Here is a 16,089-nt window from a genome sequence, read left to right on the forward strand (position 1 = left end):
ACTAAACTGACCAATCCTGGGCAGAAAAAAACCAACCAATCACTGGTTGACTCTGCCCCCAAGACATCCTAGATAAACCGCCCTGCTTGGTCAGTTGTTGGCTGTTCTCTCCACCCTGGTAGAGGCAGCCACTCTACTGAACTCCTCAAATAAATCTCTTTCTCAAAAGAGTTTTGGGTGTGAAGACCTTCATTCACTGGTGCAGAGCAGAACCTTGCTGAGACATTCCATAGCGGACACAGCATGGAGGAGCTGAAAAAGTAACACTTTCTCTGGAGCCAGAGGAGATTGCTACATTTTTGCAGGGGTTTCCCCTTTTGCAGAGTGAAGCAAAAGAATCAACATCTTAGGCTGGAGAAGCAGAGCTCTGCTATGAAGCCACCTTAAGTGGGGGCTGAGCAAAGCTCAGCTGTAGCAGCTCTCCAGGAGAGGAGCAGTATTGCTATACCCTGCAGGGAGACCATCCCCCCATCACACCAGGTATAGCCTGACTTCCAAACAGTCAGGATACCCTTCCCTGCTGAACTGTCCTAGCAGTTCCAGGCCTGATTCTCCCAAGCAGTCAGCATTAACTTCCCCTCCAGGACTGAGCTGACCTAAGCCGCTCAAGGTATCTGGGATACCTTGCCCTCCAGGGCTGCTGTCTCATTGCAGCTCCAGCCGTGGCCTGACCTCCCAAGGTGACGGTCAGGATACCTCTCCCTCAAAGTTGCAAAACTCACATTTTGGTGACTGGACCAAACCCATAGAGTTGCAACAAACTTACAATTAAATGAACAACAATAAGTAATAAATGTGGAGCTTGGGGATATAACTCAGTGAGACAGCATTTGACCAGCATATATGAGGTCCAAGGATTAATTCCCAATAGCAGCACGCCCCGCCCCCCACCCCTGACCCAAAAAGAGAAGAAAAAAATAAACGAACCCTTTTGGGAAGAGAACAAAGAGTAAACTTTTTATACTATGATACACATACATTAATAAACAACACAGGTAAATAGATAGCTAAAAACCCGCTAACATCTTTCACAAAGCTTTGCATTCACAAAGCAAATTCAAGGTCCTTACCACCATGGCTGTATCTCTGGTCTCCTCCAGTCCTTCTTCTAAGTCACTCAAAGGCTCAAGGTCTAGGTCCTTCTCCTTTTCTTTTTCTATTATTTCTTTAACTTTTTTTCTTCTGTTTTTACCACTCCCATATACACCAATGTCAGTTCGGGGACTTAGCACCTGCAAAATTTAAAAAACATAACTCCAGTTTAAAAACAAACAAAAAAAAATCAAAACTCCTGACAGTGAGAGTAACCATTAATGGACCACTCATCATGTTCAAGGTACCTTTTTATTATCTTTAATATTTTATAGGCAGGATCTTACTCTGTGTAGCACAGGCTGGCCTACAATTTGTGGTGATTTTCTTGCCTCAGCCACCAAACCAGGGATCCATGTATGTTATTTAAATTTTCATAACAACTGTACATTACTGGCATTATTTCCCAGGTTTTATTGATAAGAGAGACAAGGGACAATTTGAGGAAAAAGGTTGAAATTCTGCTGTGGGATAATGCTCTTGTACACTGTAAAGATCTATCACTGAATTGGTTTAATAAAACGCTGACTGGCCAGTAGCCAGGCAAGAAGTATAGGTGGGGCGACCAGACTAGGAGAATTCTGGGAAGAGGATGGCTGAGTCAGGAGTTGCCAGCCAGATGCAGAGGAAGCAAGATGAGAATACCAAACTGAGAGAAGGTATCAACCTACGTGGCTACACATCTAGGTAAGATTTATGGGTTAATTTAAGTATAAGATCTAGACAGTAATAAGCCTGAGCTACCAGTGGAGCATTTATACGCAATATTAAGCCTCTGAGTCAATTATTTGGGAAGCGGCTGCTGGGTATTTGAGAACAGGCAGGCGGGAAAGAAACTGCCTACAAAATTCCAAAGTCTATCCTCTTTAACTACTGTGTTCAACTGCTCAAGATAAAAAGAATTAAATTTGTGCCTCTGAAGGATAAGATCTTTGAGTAGAGTCTAATAACAGAGGTTAAGGTATAAGATGGTTGCTTTTTCTGGATTCAGCACAAATTGATGAAGATGAGCTTGCCTAAGACTCCAGGTTTCAATTCAACATCTAACACTACCTAATAGAAATTAATATAATGATGACTACATTAAATGAAAAGAAACTTTCCCCAACACCACTACAGGGAGCCATTTATCAGCTGCTGTGAGAGTGCAGAAGAACACACACAGGAGCTACTCTTCACCTGTAACAACGTATGGCTGGAATTCTTCTTAAGGAAGGTCCGCCCAGTCCGTTCTCTCCAGGCTCGTGCTGCTGCAACCTGTGATTCCACTTGAGGCAATGCATCAAGACGCACAGGGATAGGGCGTCCTTTAGCAGATAAGCTCTCAAGCTGCTCCAAGTAAGCATAGTTGCTGCCACTCTGGAATGAAAAAAAGGAGATTCACACACAATTTTAACTCTTTCATGGTGTTTGGGAATATACTGTTAGAGGAAATTGGTTTAATTTAAAAAAAAAATATATATATATATATATAAAAACAAGGAATGGAACCTAGGCCTTGTATTAACTAGGCAGGCACTATACTACTAAGGGACATTTTCAGTCTTAGTGTTAACTTTTGTGCTAACCCAACTAGTTTTCTTTTCTACAGAAAGTTTATAAAAATTAATTTAAAAAATTTTTTTTAGAGACAATGTGTCAATTATGTTGCCCTGAATGGCCTAGAACTCACTTCATATTCAACAGAGATTCACTTGTCTCTGCCTTCCAAGGAATTAATTTTGTTTTGTTTTGTTTTGTTTTTTTTTGAGACAGGGTTTCTCTGTGTAACAATCCTGGTTGTCCTGGACTCCCTTTGTAGACCAGGCTGGCCTCAAACTCACTGAGATCCACCTACCTCTCCCTTCCAAGTGCTGGGATTAAAGGTGTGGGCCCAGCGATGGAATTAATTAATTTTTTTTCAAGAGGAATTGATTTTTTTAACAAAGATTTTCTTTTAATAATTAATAAGGGGATCAATAAGATAAAAATACTTCAAAGGACAAGTGAAGAACAGAAATGTATAAATGCAATTAGAAATAAAGAATGAATTTGCTACTAGATGCAAATAAGTCTTTTTTTAAAAGATTTATTTTTATTTTATGTGTATGAGTGTCTTTCCTGAATGTTTATGTACCATGTACAGTGTCCACGGAGGTCAAAGGTGTTGGATCTCCTGGAACTGGAGTTACAGATCATTGTGAGCTGCCATGTGGGTGCTGGGAACTGAAGCCAGGGCCTCTGCAAAAGCAGTAAGTCCTCTTAACCCCTGAGCCATTGCTTAAGCCCTTGTAAACAATGTCACAGAGGACAATGGAAGAATCTTTTGTGCAGAATTGAAATCCATTTTACCAATTCAAGTCCAAATTTAACTTCTACTAAAAGCAGTATCTTAGATTGGCTAGCCAGCTACTGCTTATGTTATACAATGAAAGCTATGAACAACTACTTTCCTCTTAAATTCATGGTGTTTCAGTATTTCCATGTAATGAAAACAATACTGTTTTTAGAACCATTATACTATATTCTAGTAAAAGATAATTTGTCATGTAGCAACTGACATAATTGCCTGAAAATTTACTTTGAAAGATATACTGACACATCTGGGAAAATAAAGACAAGAAATCTATTAATTTATGCTGGGAGTGGTAGTGCATGCCTATAATCCCAGCACTCAGAAGATAGAAAGTAGATTCAGAGTTCAAAGCCCACTTCAGCTACACAGCAAATTTGAAGCCAGCTTGCACTATATGAAATACTGTTTTAAAAAATAACCAAATAAATCTTATGAATTCTTTAAAACAGTAATACAGAGACTGGGACTGGAGAGATGGCTTAGTGGTTATGAGTTTTCTGCTCATGTAGAAGACCCAGGTTCAGTTCCCAACATCCACATGTCAGCTCATATTAGTCTATAACTCTAATTCCTGGAAATTCAATACCTTTTCTAGCTTTTGTGAGCTTCTATGTATATATGGCACACATACAAACACTCAGGCACAAATACATACATATAAACAATGATTTTAAATAGTAGTACACTCTGTTGTTATGAAATACTATAATGGCACAAATCACTAGGTACCAGGTAAAAAGAGTTAGCTAAACATACAGATAAAAATGCTCAGGTATCGAAAGGGTCAACAAATAATACATTCATTCTTACTCCATCTCATGCCACAGTATTGTCCCTTGACTACAGATTATCTTTGGGGTAAACCTAGAAATCACACTGGGCGGGGGTGGCGCAGCCTTTATTCCCAGTACTTGGGAGTCAGAGGCAGGTGGATCTCTGTGAGTTCAAGACCAGCCTGGTCTATAAAGCAAATTCCAGGACCGGCTCCAAAGCTATATAGAGAAATCCTGTCTCAACGCCCCCCCCCAAAAAAAAAACCTAGAAATCACGTAATCTGAAGAAGGGTTGTCCTACTAAAAGAATGTGTTCACTTACAGCCTACAAGTTAGCGCTCTACCAAAGGGAAGGACTAACAGACAGACAGTCCTTAAAAATTATTAAGGCGGTAAGTCAGGAATGGCGGTAAGTCAGGAATGGTAGTACATGACTTTAACTCCACTACTGTGGTGGCAGAGGCAGGCAGATCTTTATGAGTTTGAGGCTAGCCTGGGTTACATAGTAAGTTCCAGGCTAGTTTCCAGGTCTCTTCTGAGTTTCAGGCCAGTCAGGGCTACACAATGAGACCCTGCTTCAAAGAACAAAAATGAATGAATGAATGAATGAATAAAATAAAAAATGTGAAATAATTTATATGCCATAAAATATAAATGCCCCTTTCTCTGAAAAGCTGAATACCTAACTCTATCACCTTTCCTAACCAAAACTAGGAACCTTTAAATATTTACTATTTATTCTGAAATATAAAATCAGAGGAAAGAATAGGTGAACTTTAAGTACTATTACTTTTTTCCCCCCTTCTCTTCAAGACAGGGTTTCTCTCTGTATAGCCCTGGCTGTCCTGGAACTCACTCTGTAGACCAGGCTGGCCTTGAACTCACAGAGATCTGCCTCCCAAGTGCTGGGATTAAAGGTGTACTACACTACTGCCCGGCTAGGTAGATTACTTTACTATGATTATTCTAAAGAAATAAAGGTTTACAATTTATTTATGAGAATGTATTACCTGATAGGTTGGCTAATCTGAAAGTTTCTTTACCTGAATAGCTTCCACTTTAGCTGTCCATTCACGAGCCTTTTGTAAGGCTTCTTTTAAGGACAACACATTGGGTAGGAAGGCTGGAATGTTCTTGGCTTCATTCACAATATTTTCTAAATTTGCCATACTGTGCCGAGGTCTAAATGAATAAAATAGTAAGATACTAAGTAAAAGTCCAATTACTATAAGAATTAAAATAGCATTCTATAATATGTAAATAACTCACATTCATGAGCTTATTTAATTCTTACTACACTCCCATAAGCAAACAAAGCAGCCACCATCTTTATTTCTATTTTACAGACAAGAAAACTAAGGAGTTATTCCTCTTAAATAATATAGTTCATGACACACCTGATGTACTGATTTAGGATGAGTCTTGGCTCTAGGCTCCTTTTACTGCTTAGTCCTAGACTATGTCCACTCTACCTCTCTAAAATACCTGCAATGATCAGAGATGGGCTACCAATATAGGGAGCAATAGAACAGAAACCCATTCATGTTAACCATACACTTTCCTTCAACTATATTCATTAATATCTAATTATTCACTGATGAACAAAACAAAGACCTCGTAATCATTATCCAAGAATTATATTGGAACTGGAAACTAGGAACAAATTACTTTAGACTCATAGACATAGGAAGTAGTAAATAGTTCTGCCTAGAGAATTGAAAGTACTTCTGACCAAGACCCTAAACAAGTACATTATCTAATGAAAGAGTGAGAAAAAAGTATGGACAAATTTTGTTTTTAAGTTGGCAGTTTCAGCCAGAGATAGGAGACAGTGTGATGGCTGCAGAGAAAAGCTGGAGTGTGAGTTATGTATAAAATAGAAGAGGCTGGGCAGTAAACACATAAAGAATTCTGAGTCCCACAGGTCCAATCTGTAAGCAATGTGAAGCTTACAAAGACTCCAATTGTTGAATTGTCAGGAAACATCCCAGTACTACAGACTACTAATGAGCCGGAGTGGCTGTTTTTTGGCCTCATAAATCTTTTCAAACTTGGAAGGAGAATTTTGTTTTGAGTTTTGAGACAGGTAGCTTAGGCTGGCCTTGAATTCTTTCTCCTTTGGCTTCTACTTCTCAAGTCCTGGGGTGAGCCACCACATCCAGACACAGAAAGAGGACTACATTAACTTGACAGATGAAAGGAAGTCTCTCAGAAATGATATTTAACTGTTTGCATCCTTTCTAAAAATAAGTTAGTGAACAATGGTAGGGCCAAAGATAGAGTAGGTGGTAGAAGTCAATCACAGTTGCTACAGGAAGAGAAAACAAAGTAAATACACAACGGTATGAAGAGAAAGCACAGTATGTTTGAGGAACATGGGGTTGGGGTGGAGGGATGTGAATCACTGTCTTTGGAATATACAAGAATAATGACAAAAGATGAGACTAGACACAAATTAAGCAAAGAGTTAGATGACAAATGGCCTTAGAAATCAGCTTAAGGAATTTGGGCTTCATATTGTGGGCAATGGAAACTAGTCTAGGGTCCTAAGCAGGGGAATAAAATAGTGACACTTATACTTAGGATAACAGCAGTGTCAGTGTAGAATGGATAAGAAAGGGTAAGGTTAGACCACAGACAGATGAGCTGTGACAGCAGCTTTAGAGAACGACAGGAAACAATAATCCCACAAGCAGCCTGAGCAAAACTACTCTTTAAAACAGTGAGTTTTAGGAGCTGAAGACATGGCTCAGGGGTTAAGAGCACTGGCTGCTCTTCCAGATGACCTAGGTTCAAGTCCCAGCAACCACATAGTGGCTCACAACCACCTGTAATGAGATCTGGTGCCCTCTTCTGGCCTGCAGGGGCACATGCAGGCAGAACACTGTATACATAATAAATAAATCTTTAAAAAAAAAAAAAAAAAAAAAAAAACCACACCAAAACAGTGAGTTTTAAAGGACTAAGAAAGATAACTGTGAACCTTTTAAAGTTCTACATCTTTTGAATGAAGACAGAACAAACTTGTGGGCTGGGGATATAGCTCAGCACTAGAAGGCTTGTCTAGTATACACAAGACACTACATTCAATCTCCAGCACTGCAAATATCAATTGATTTCATCAAACAATCCCTAGAAAACAAAAATGAGTAAGAGTCAAAGCCACTGAGGAAAAACCAACATGCTGAGTTTGAGGGTAAGATAGTAAGAGAGGTCAAGGCTAAATAAGTAACAAAGTACGTGCTGCAATATGTGAAAGTTGGTATAACTTATAGAAGAAAGAAACCAAGGAAGCAGGGATGGAAATGAGTTAATTTAGACATAGGGAGAGATCTGTGGGAAATCCAATGAGATCAGCTAAAAAGCACAAGGCATTTACTAAAGAAATTTATGTTAGAGACTAAAATTTTAAGAGTTAGGATGGTGTGGTGATGTATGTCTTTAATGCCAGCACTTGGGAGGAAAAGGCAGGTAGATCTACTTAGTTCAAGGCCAGCTTGGTCTACATATCAAGTTCCAGAACAGCCAGAGCTACACAGTGAGACCCCATCTTAAAATAAATAAATAGATAGATAGATAAATGTTTAAGGAAAAAAAAGAGTAAAAGTTATACTATATAAATATATACAAAGATAATAAACAAAGCCAAGTAATTTCCAAGGAAAACATACAGAGTAAAAAGAAAAGGCCATAACAACTCTGAGGAAGCTACTATTTAGGAGGCAAAGAGAAGAAAATGAAAAGACTTAGTAGTCAATGCTAAGAGATCAAATGTACTAAGATATGGTTGAGAAAGTTCATTCCAACAGAGTCAGAAAATATTACACTTCCCACTATTTCAACCAATGACACCACCACCTTTTATTTTCTTCAAGGCATTAAATGTCTGAAATTCAGCTATCCACTCTTCTCTCCTCACTAAAACGTTAGCTCTATAGGAGTTGGGACCGTCTGGGTCTTGTTCACTACTAGCCTCATAGAACGTAGAAATAGTGTGTGACAGGTAGCAAGTACCCCACAAAGACTGCACTGGGTAGAATGAAGAGGACCAATCAGTTTCCTATTCCAAAGTCATTTCCCTTCCCCATTTAAAATGTTCCCACCTCCATGAACTGTCACAAATCAGAAGACATGTAGTTATTTGAATATTTAGGATATTAGAAATTACAAGTAAATTTTAGTGTGTACTCTGTACAGCATTTACTTTTCTTTTTTAAGATTTTTTTTTTTAGTGTTTTATGTGTATAACATTTTGCCTACATGTACTTTTTTTTTTTTTTTTTTTTAGACAAGGATCTCTGTTGAACTCACAGAGATCCGCCTGGCTCTGCCTCCTGAGTGCTGGGATTAAAGGTGTGCTGCACCTGCACCACCACCACCACCACCACCACCACCACCACCACCACCACCACCCAGCCTGCATACATCATTTACAAAGCAAAATATCCAGACTATATAGAGGCTCCTTTTAAATAAACAAAACTGTATGAAGTCACCTAAGTGTTTCCGATCAAATGCTTCCAAGGGAGTTTTGCCTATGCACATGTCTGTGTTTTGATCCTCTGGAACCGGAGTTACACACACTGCTCAGCCACCATGTGGGAGCTAAGAATCAAATCAGGAATCCTCTGGCAAAGCAGCCAGTGCTCTTAACTGCTGAGCCAGCATTCTACTTCCTCAATGAGCATTTTGTGATTCTCATTTTCCTAACTGTATCAACAACGTGGACTTGAAACAATACTATTTCCTATCATTTGCAGTTACCTAACAAAATCCACTACACAACAGTCTGGATATACCTGAAACTCTACATGTAGCCCCACTTGATTTTCAGTCTACTTTTTAATTTATTTTTTAAATTATTTTATGTGTATGGGTGTTGTCTCCTGCATATGTGTCTATGCACCACGTGTGTGCCTGGAGTGAAGGAGGCCAGAGAGGATATAGGATCCTGTAGAACTGAAATTACAGGCAGTTGTGTGCTGCCATGTGCTGGGACTTGAACCTGGGTCCTCTGGAGAAGCAACCAGTGCTCTTAAGTACTGAGACATCTCTCTACCCCCTGACTTAAGTTATTAAAGAGGTAAGTGTCAACCAAAATATTCTCACCTTGCCTGTAGGCAGACCTTAGCCTTCTCTTCCCATCGTTCAGAGACTGTGAGGAGCTCCTGCAGCTCAGCCATCGCTTTTTCTACAGCATGGTGAGGTGCCAACCCTACCCCAGAGTCAATCAGTTTCTTCATGACATCCAAAGTGACTTGCTGTGGATCTGACAGGGTTAGTCTTACTTCATCCAGCCACCGAGCCTGCTGTAGCTCTTGCTTCAGTCGAGGCAATTCAGGTAGTTCTACATAGAGACTAGAGCCCATGTCTATCAACGTTTGGAGTTTAGAAGAATCTGGGGTTTCATCCATCATGGCCTCCTGGGCACGTTCATGAAATTCTTCTACATCATCCAGCAGATTCTGAAAAGGTACAAATAAACAAATAAATAAATGAACGAATGAATAAACAGCTAGTTTATTTTTTTTGAAGCTACAGCTAGTTAGTTACAGAGTACCTGCCTAGTGTGTGCAAGGCCTTGGGTTTGATCCCCAATCCTTAACACTACTACCAAAAGCATAAAGGAGCAAGCGCTAAAAATAGCTCAGGCAAACTTTCATTTCTAGGCCCTCTTATAATCTCATTCTATTAGCACCAAATATTTAGAAAAGTATGTTACCTGGTAACTAATTTCTTTCTATACTCCCTTTTAAGATTTATTATATGTGTATGACTGTTCTGCGTACATGTATGTATGTGCACCACATGTGTGTGTGGGTTCCTGGTGCCCTCAAAGGGCAGAATAGGACATCAGATCTCTTGGAAATGGAGGTAAGGATGGTTGTAAGCCACCATGTGGGTGCTGGGATCCAAACCTGAGTCCTCTGGAAGAGGAACCAGTGCTCTTTACTGTTAAGCCACCTCTCTAGCTCCCATCTATACAATTAAAATATGGCGCAATCAATAAAACGTGTCTTTTTATGACAAAGGAAATATAACTGCTTCATTCAAAGGATATTAAATGCCAACTACCTAAGGCACAGGCACTGTTGTACACATAGTATAGAGCAAGGTGATTTCTTTGAAGTCTTAGTGTAGCACGAATCCTACTTGGTCTTAATAATAAAAACCCGGAGCCATGTATTGGGGTAAATGCTCAAAGATAGAGAGACAAAGGAGCAAGCCACATCCGCCTCTCACCTCGCCAACTCCTCAGCCGAAAAGGGTAAACTCCTGTCTCCTCCTGCCTTATATTCTTCTCTCTGTCCAGCCATATCACTCCCTGTCTCCACCTCCCTAGTGCTGGGATTAAAGGTGTGTGCCACCACTACCTGGCTTCTATGGTTAACTAGTGGCTAGTTCCATACTCTGATCTCCAGGCAAGCTTTATTTGTTAGAGCACAAACAAAATATCACCACATTTTGCAATCAAAGAACCAGCTTATATCCCTTGTTTCTCCCTTTCTTCCTTGGGGATGGGGAGGAGGGGAATGTGTCATGATATGTGCACATGGAGGTCAGCAGACAACTTGTGGAAGGTGGTCCCCACCCTAGAGTACATGGGTCTCAGGGACGGAACTGCAGTCTGCAGACCTGATGGAGCACTTTCATCTACCGAGCCATCCTGCAGACTCCATACATTTCAGTGTGTAGGTGGAGAGTAATAAATAAAAAAGTATCTCAACTAGTTAGATATTCTAAATGTAAAATAGGGCAACCCAACAGAGAACGAGCAAAGGTGAGAAAAGGCATATTAGTTAGCAGTAGTAACCGTATATAAACCGTATATATAAAATCAAAACTAAAACAAAGGCCTAGGGAGATGGCTCAGGAGATAAAAGTGCTTTCTACATAAATGTTGAAGACTCACATAAGGCACGCAGGAATGGTAGTGGGCTTGTAATACAGCACTTGGGAGCTACAGAAAGGGAATCCCCATGGCAAGCTGGCTAGCTGGACTAGCTGAATAGGAGAGCTCCAGGTTCAGAAAGAAAGCCTGCCTCAGCAAATAAAGTGGAATGAGACACCACCTCATGCACCTGTACAAATGTGTGCCCACATATGAACGTGGATATGTAAGTTCATGCACACTATAAAAGGAAGGAAGGGAGGGAAGGAAGGAGGGAGAGGAGGGTGGGAGGGAAGGAGAGAAAAGAGGGAAAGGAAAGATTAAGAACTAGGAGGAGAATGTGGTGGAAAAGGTTCAAGCCTGGCAAATATTAATGCCCCCTCACACCCTTTTTTTGAAACAGGTCTCCATGAATCCCAGGGTGACCTTGAACTTCTGACTCTCTGTGATGGTTACTCATGATTGTCAACTTGACTATATCCGGAATGAACTACATACAATCCAGCATGACCTAAGTGATACTGAAACGAGATAAATAAGAAAGTATCAGGAAAGGGTACACCTAAAGAAAGGGGTATACTTCCTGATATATTCCAACACTTACTAGTTAGTAGTCAAGCTAAGGCGGTTTAAAAAAAATTAAAGAGAAAAAAAGAAAAGAGAATCAAATTGTGGTGTCATATGTACCTTTAGAAGAAAATGACATACACCTTTGAGATTTTTATATGATCATTAAATAGTAATAGTCCTGGAAATGTCAGAGCCCTGATTGAAAAGCTCATGTATTATTAGTAACTTATCACTATACTCTGAGATTCTTTTTATTAACATAGCACTTAAAATACACTTGTGTTAGATGGGGGCTCTGACCAAAAATTAGTATAGAATAATTCTTGTTCAAGATAATCTCATAGTTCAAGATGAAAACTAAGAATAAAGCCAAGGGGCTGGAGAGATGATGGTTCAGTGGTTATGAGCACTAGCAGGGGCTGCTCTTTCAGAGGACCCAAGATTGACTCCTAGCACCCACATGGTGGATAACCACCACCTGTAACTGCAGCTCCAGGGGATCGGATGCCCTCTCCTGGTCTCCACAGGTAATGCACACACAGTGCACAGGCATACATGCAGGCAAAACTTAAAAAAAAAAAAAAGCTAAGAGACTGCCTACTAAAGAACCTTAGATAGCATATATACGAGAAAAAGGAAATCACAGGACCAAACACTAGTCTATACATACAATTCTACCAAGTCGGAACAGAAGCTCAGAAACAAAAACCATTATTTAAAAAAAAAAAAAAAAAAAAAAAAGAATTAAATGTTTCACCTTTACTTGTCGAGTTTGGCTGATGACACACGGAAGACTAAAAAGTTGCTGGACAAAGGCCTTCAATTCTTCTACTGTCAGTTTGGTCCGAGTCTTCCCACTATCTGAGCTCTGCCTGATATGAAATAATATTGAGACACAGAAAAATATGGTCATTTTGTTATCAAATGGGGCTCCTGCTCTCTTTAAAATTCAACCCTTAGCAATCTTAGAATTCTAGTGCTGAATAATTCTCCTGCAGATAATTACCAAAAAGTACAACTTGCCAAGTGACAGTCCTTCTAGTCTATAACTGCTATATGTTTGAAACATTAAATAAATTAGGACGGTGGAACATTGAGCTCACTGAGAAAATGAAGTCCTTGTGTCTTAAGAGGCTTACACTGGGAACACGGGGTTTTTAGCTGTCTTAGATTAATGAACCTCCTGGATCTATCTTAAATTCTTTTTTGTTTTAAAGATACTTTTATTTTATGTGTGTGGACGATTTGCTTGCATGTATGTCTGTGTACCACATGAGTGCAGTGCTCAAGAAGACAGAAGAAGGCACCAGGTCTCTGAGAACTGGAACCATGAGGGTGCTAGGAATTGAACTTGGGTCCTTTGGAAGGACAGTCTTAACCACTGAGCCATCTCTTCAGTCCCCCAAAATCTTTTACATATACATTTTTTTCAAAAAGGGTCCTCAAACTTTTATCAGACTCTCCAAAGAAGTCAATGTCCTAAAAACAAGTTAACGTCCACTGGAAAATGTCCCTAGTAAAGGTTCTCTCATTAGATTAAAAAAAAAAAACAAAAACAAAAAAACCAAATGTTAAAACTTAAAATCCAACGAAAAGTACTATAGAAAAAGCCACATAGAGGAATATATTAAACAACTACAAAATAATACCACAGAAAATGTTTATTAAAGAAAGGAAGGATGGAAGGAGAAAGAAGTGAACAAGTCACCTAGATATGGCAGGAAGAAAACTCCAAGCTGGATGAAGAGCAAATGGGAACCCTAAACAAGAATATACCAACTGTATGAAGAACAGCAGGTCAAAGAGTGTTGCAGAATGAATGGAACAAGAGTTTGTTGAAGGTAAAAAATGTAAAATTAGAAATATAACTTCTCTTTAAAAAGTAAATCAGTTCTAATAAAAGGTAGGAAATAAAGCTAATCACGTGAACTCAAATATTTTATTCAGATCTCATGTTGTTACAAGACCTTAATTTGCTGGATGTTGTGTTGTGGTGCACGCCTTTAATCCCAGCACTCATGAGACACAGGCAGGTAGATCTCTGTGAGCTTGAGCCTATGTGTCTATGTTCTTAATTACTTCAGATAAAGTTAAATATACAGCTAAGTCTTTGTCCCAAACACGATAACTACATAAACTTCAGTGTGATTTTCAGCATTGAAACTAGAAGGTCAACTTGCTGTTTTCTTGGTGTAGTTTACAATTCACTAAAATTTAAAGAGCTTTTTACAATTTATGAACATGGAGAAAGAGAGTGGATAGTGAGGAAGGATGGGAAGTTACTAGGGATTGAAGAGACATGGCCATGGGGTGGAAATAACACAAGGCCTCAAGGGCCAATTAAAACTGGAAGAACAGGAGTCCAGGGGAGAACTAGACTCTGCTTAGTTTTACCTGTGTTTTTGCTTTTTGCTCAGAAGCAGCTGAGCCACAGAACCACAAGTCTCAGCTTCTTTCACTGCATCCCTGAGCTTTCGAAAGAGATCATTCTCTGGGTATTTCCTATCCTCAGCATCTTCCAGCATTACTCTCAATTCAATCAAATCTGTAAAGATAAATACGATGATAGACACAAAAAGCCATTCTACAATAGTCACAAAGCTTACTCAAGAGTCACTAACATACTAGTAGAAACAATGAAACTTTGACAGTCTCCAATGTAAAAGCTTCTGACCAGATGATTATTCTAAATAGATGACTTCACTGACAGAAAGTATGTTTGATCTCTCTCCTTCATCCCTATTCCCTCCCTCCTTCCCTCTCTACCCACCCTTTTCTTTGTCTCAAAAACAACTGAAAATCAAAGGCTTTCAGTGTCACTGAACTAAATTTGACTCTCTAAAATACATACCTATTACAATTTATCTGTCCCATTTTATGTCAGCCTTTTCATTTAAAAAGGGATTCTCACTGGGTATGGTGACATGGTCATGTAACCTTAGCCATGACACCAAAGAAACAAAGGTTATGAAACTGAGGGCAGACAGGGCAACAAAGCACATTTCCAGATCAGAAGAGACTGTCTTAAAACTAGGCATACTTACAGCCATAGCAAATGACCATGCTATCTTATCACAGAAGGTAAGTTTACCAGGTCTGCTTAGTACACGGATGAGAGAAAACTAAGTGTATATTCAACCATGACATTATAAGCTAGGACTTTCATTAGTTAATGGAGAACAAAAACATTCAACTAAAGGTTTCTTTTAAGTGACAAATTTTCATAACAAACCTTTCTTATGGTTGAAACTAGCTGATAATGCTTCTGTGACACGATTGACCCACGTGTCATAGGATTGTGCTCTCACTTTTACACCATAAAGTAGAGAAGGGAGGTCTTCTAGTGGGTAGCGGTACCTACAAAAACAAAAAACAAGTAAAAGCTTCCAAATAAAACAATCTGAAATAAGAGAAAAATCAAAGAACTCAGTTTCAATGCAGAGAGAGGCAAGAAACACACGGCATTAACTGGCCACAAAACTAATTACAGTTAGGCTGGTTAAGGGATAATTTCAAAAGCCTAGTCCCTCATTTGGGAAGTAAATAATCAAGGAAGAATTATTTATTTAGGAACAGGAAAGAAAGCAAAGAATAACATTAAGAGGTGGTTTTCTTGCCAGGTAGTGGCACACATCTTTAATGTCAGCACTTAGGAGGCAGAGGTAGGTGGATCTCTGTGAGTTCAAGGCCAGCCTGGCCTACAGAGCAAGTTCCAGGATAGCCGGGGCTACACAGAGAAACCCTGTCTCAAACAAAACAAAACAACCAACCAAAGGATAATGTGCAATAACTTTTAAATACCTAAGACATTTGTTCTGCATGGGGCAGGAGCACAAATCTGTTGGATGGTACAGACATACAAGTCGCTCCGGATTACAGGAGCAAGTGAGAGCTGAGAGAAAACATGTGGTTCTGCATGCTGAACACTGTCGCTCATCATCAGGAACAAGTTCAAAAACTTCTTCTTCTGACATCACGACACCCTGGAATATAATTTATATCATCAGATCAGGTCTCAACTGCAACATAAAGCAGTATCTTAAAAGGAATTAAAAATTAGGCATGGTGGCACATTCCTTTAATCCCAGCACTCAGAAGACAGAAGCAATCAGATCTCTGTGGGTTTCAGAGTAGCCAGGACTACATAGTGAGACCCTATCTTTAAAAAAAAAAAAAAAAAAGATTTAAAATTGTATCAATAGAAACAGCACAAAAGATTAAGAAAAGGTCAAAAGTTAAACAAACCCTGAAAACAACTAGCATGTGTGGAGATGAGGGAGAAGACAGAGTAGTCCCATCTGATAGTCTACAATCACACAACTTGCATGAAAACAACACCAGCAATAACAACAATCCAGGATTTATTTTCCTTGTTTAAAGTAATCGATATTGAGTGGGGGGCAGTTAGATGGCTCAGTGGGTAGACT

General features: G+C 39.4%; 1 protein-coding gene across 1 annotated transcript in view; it reads right to left on the minus strand.

Moving 5' to 3' along the window:
* The window catches only part of Kdm5a (lysine demethylase 5A), an 86,288-nt gene that overhangs the window by 22,809 nt on the left and 47,390 nt on the right, over positions 1-16,089 (minus strand). Inside the window, exons 15-22 of the mRNA XM_028880450.2 lie at positions 15,464-15,645; positions 14,895-15,019; positions 14,057-14,207; positions 12,420-12,534; positions 9,310-9,665; positions 5,244-5,382; positions 2,272-2,451; positions 1,071-1,232 (exon numbers count right to left, since the gene is read on the minus strand). Of these exons, the coding sequence (XP_028736283.1) occupies positions 1,071-1,232; positions 2,272-2,451; positions 5,244-5,382; positions 9,310-9,665; positions 12,420-12,534; positions 14,057-14,207; positions 14,895-15,019; positions 15,464-15,645 (1,410 nt within the window). The remainder of the gene's footprint in view (positions 1-1,070; positions 1,233-2,271; positions 2,452-5,243; positions 5,383-9,309; positions 9,666-12,419; positions 12,535-14,056; positions 14,208-14,894; positions 15,020-15,463; positions 15,646-16,089) is intronic.

Source organism: Peromyscus leucopus, chromosome 3, assembly GCF_004664715.2.
Source record: "Peromyscus leucopus breed LL Stock chromosome 3, UCI_PerLeu_2.1, whole genome shotgun sequence".
Classification (NCBI taxonomy): Eukaryota; Metazoa; Chordata; class Mammalia; order Rodentia; family Cricetidae; genus Peromyscus; species Peromyscus leucopus.